The 1981-nt window shown below is 37.9% G+C and overlaps 1 protein-coding gene across 1 annotated transcript; it reads left to right on the forward strand.

The window, feature by feature from the left end:
- The first annotated feature begins 265 nt into the window (after positions 1 to 265).
- On the forward strand, positions 266 to 1060 carry LOC128988406 (uncharacterized protein K02A2.6-like). The gene has a single exon (XM_054409660.1). It carries the CDS (start codon positions 266 to 268, stop codon positions 1058 to 1060), a length of 795 nt encoding a protein of 264 aa, XP_054265635.1.
- Positions 1061 to 1981: the final 921 nt, after the last annotated feature.

Below are 1981 nucleotides of genomic sequence, written 5' to 3' on the forward strand. Positions count from 1 at the left end.
CATTGCCAATGAAGTCAACCAAGTATACGAACAAATGATTTTCGAGATGTCAGATGAACACATAACCGCTTCAACAATAAGGAGTGAAACAGAAAAGGATCCAGACTTATCAAGAATTGTAAAAGATCTAAAAAACAAGTCTGATGAAACAGAATATACATTGGTTGACGGGATTTTATTTCGCCAAGATCGTGTAATTATTCCAAGAAGCTTATGACCATCAATCTTAAATGAAGTTCATTATACCCACCTAGGTATAACAAAAATGAAACAGCTGGCCCGCCGCTACGTCTACTGGCCCAGCATCGACAAAGAAATAGAACGTATTGTCAAAGGATGTGAAAAATGTGCTCTCACACGTCACAGCCCTCCCAAAGTTCCAGTACATCCCTGGGATACACCACAAGAGAATTGGGAAAGGGTTCATATCGACTATGCAGGACCGCTTGATAATACATATTTTCTCATGTGTGTTGATGCAAAATCTAAATGGGCGGAGGTGAAAATCATCAAAGACTCACCTACTAGTGCAAACACAATTAATCTTTTAGAAGGAATTTTCTCATGTCATGGATATCCTCAAGTACTCGTTTCAGATAATGCTACCATTTTCAAAAGTGATATTTTTCAAAATTACTGCAAAACAAACGGTATTTTCCAGAAATTCATCGCTCCAGGGCATCCGGCAACAAACGGTTTAGCCGAGAGATCAATCCAAACACTAAAGAATCGCCTGAAAGTAGTCTCAACTGACCAAACTCCAATCCAAACCAAAATTCAAAATATTTTACAAAGGTACAGAGCAACACCGCTAGCTTGTGGTCAGTCCCCGGCGGAACTCTACCTGCACAGAAAAATAAGGATAAGACTAAATGCCATTTTCCCGTACAAACCTCAACCTTCAACTACACAGTCTTCACCTGCACGTTCACTATATGTGGGGGAGAGGGTACAGGTCAAACTTTTCATCAATAATAAAAACATATGGCAGTTTGGTCAAGTAAAGAAGAGGCTTGGGAAAAGACACTATCTCGTAGTTCTCGACTCATCTGAAGATTGAATCTCATCTGAGTTCTTCTGATTGAATCCTGAAGAGGCACATCAATCAACTACGCCCAACGCTGGTACAGAGTCCAAAAACGAAAAATGTTACATTCGGACCAACGCAGTTGTTTGATGTTCCCAGAATTCCAAGACGACCAGAAATACATAGGAATCCAGATCCAGTTGCAGCTCCAGAACCAAGGCAACCAGAAGAACAATCTCCAGCAGAAAGAGCTCAAGCTGAGAATGTCATACCACATCGTGAGCAAGCTGATAATACCAACGCCAGACCACAGCGTAAGCGTCACATGCCCTCAAGATTTAGAGACTACCAGATTTGATTGAAAAAGATTGTTCTTAATTAGTGGGGAAGACTGTCATATCCTTTAGTCTATCTTGACTTCATATGATTTAGTTAATAATTCAAATAAGGTCAAGACAGATGATAATTGTTTTTCAATGTTTACATTTTACTTTATTATAGTTAATCATAACAATTTTCAATAAAAGAGTTTCTTCAAATGTGTGCTTATTATGAACTTTAATTCAAAGTCACAACAGTTAGTTAAAAGTTTAAGTGCATAACAAAACTCGTTGGCATGGCGTCTTGCCCGATGTTTTGTCGGTACGAACTAATGGGCGATAGCATGTTTTTAAGATTCGCTAAGAAGTATTCTGAACAAACTACCGGTGAGTATAACAATGTAATGTAATTTTTGCCTATATAAGTAATTTTTACCTTTTATTCATCCTTTAGTCAAGGTTAAGGGATACGTTTATCCGTGTAAAGGATATGACAAGTTTGTCGTAAGCTTATATGCTATCTAGGATGGGTATTACATTTTGCTACCATTTTTTTTTATCTGCCAGTCTTAAATTGTCTACCTAACCAGCCCAGATACCTTAAGGATTAAATTAAAAAAGCTTTTGGTAACTT

This window comes from Macrosteles quadrilineatus, unplaced genomic scaffold (assembly GCF_028750875.1).
Source record: "Macrosteles quadrilineatus isolate MER2022 unplaced genomic scaffold, UCM_ALF_1.0 Scaffold_3__2_contigs__length_128488019, whole genome shotgun sequence".
Taxonomy (NCBI): domain Eukaryota; kingdom Metazoa; phylum Arthropoda; class Insecta; order Hemiptera; family Cicadellidae; genus Macrosteles; species Macrosteles quadrilineatus.

What these genes read in the sequence shown, in the direction of transcription:
- LOC128988406 (XM_054409660.1), top strand. Translation starts at nt 266, where the DNA reads ATGAAACAGCTGGCCCGCCGCTACGTCTACTGGCCCAGCATCGACAAA.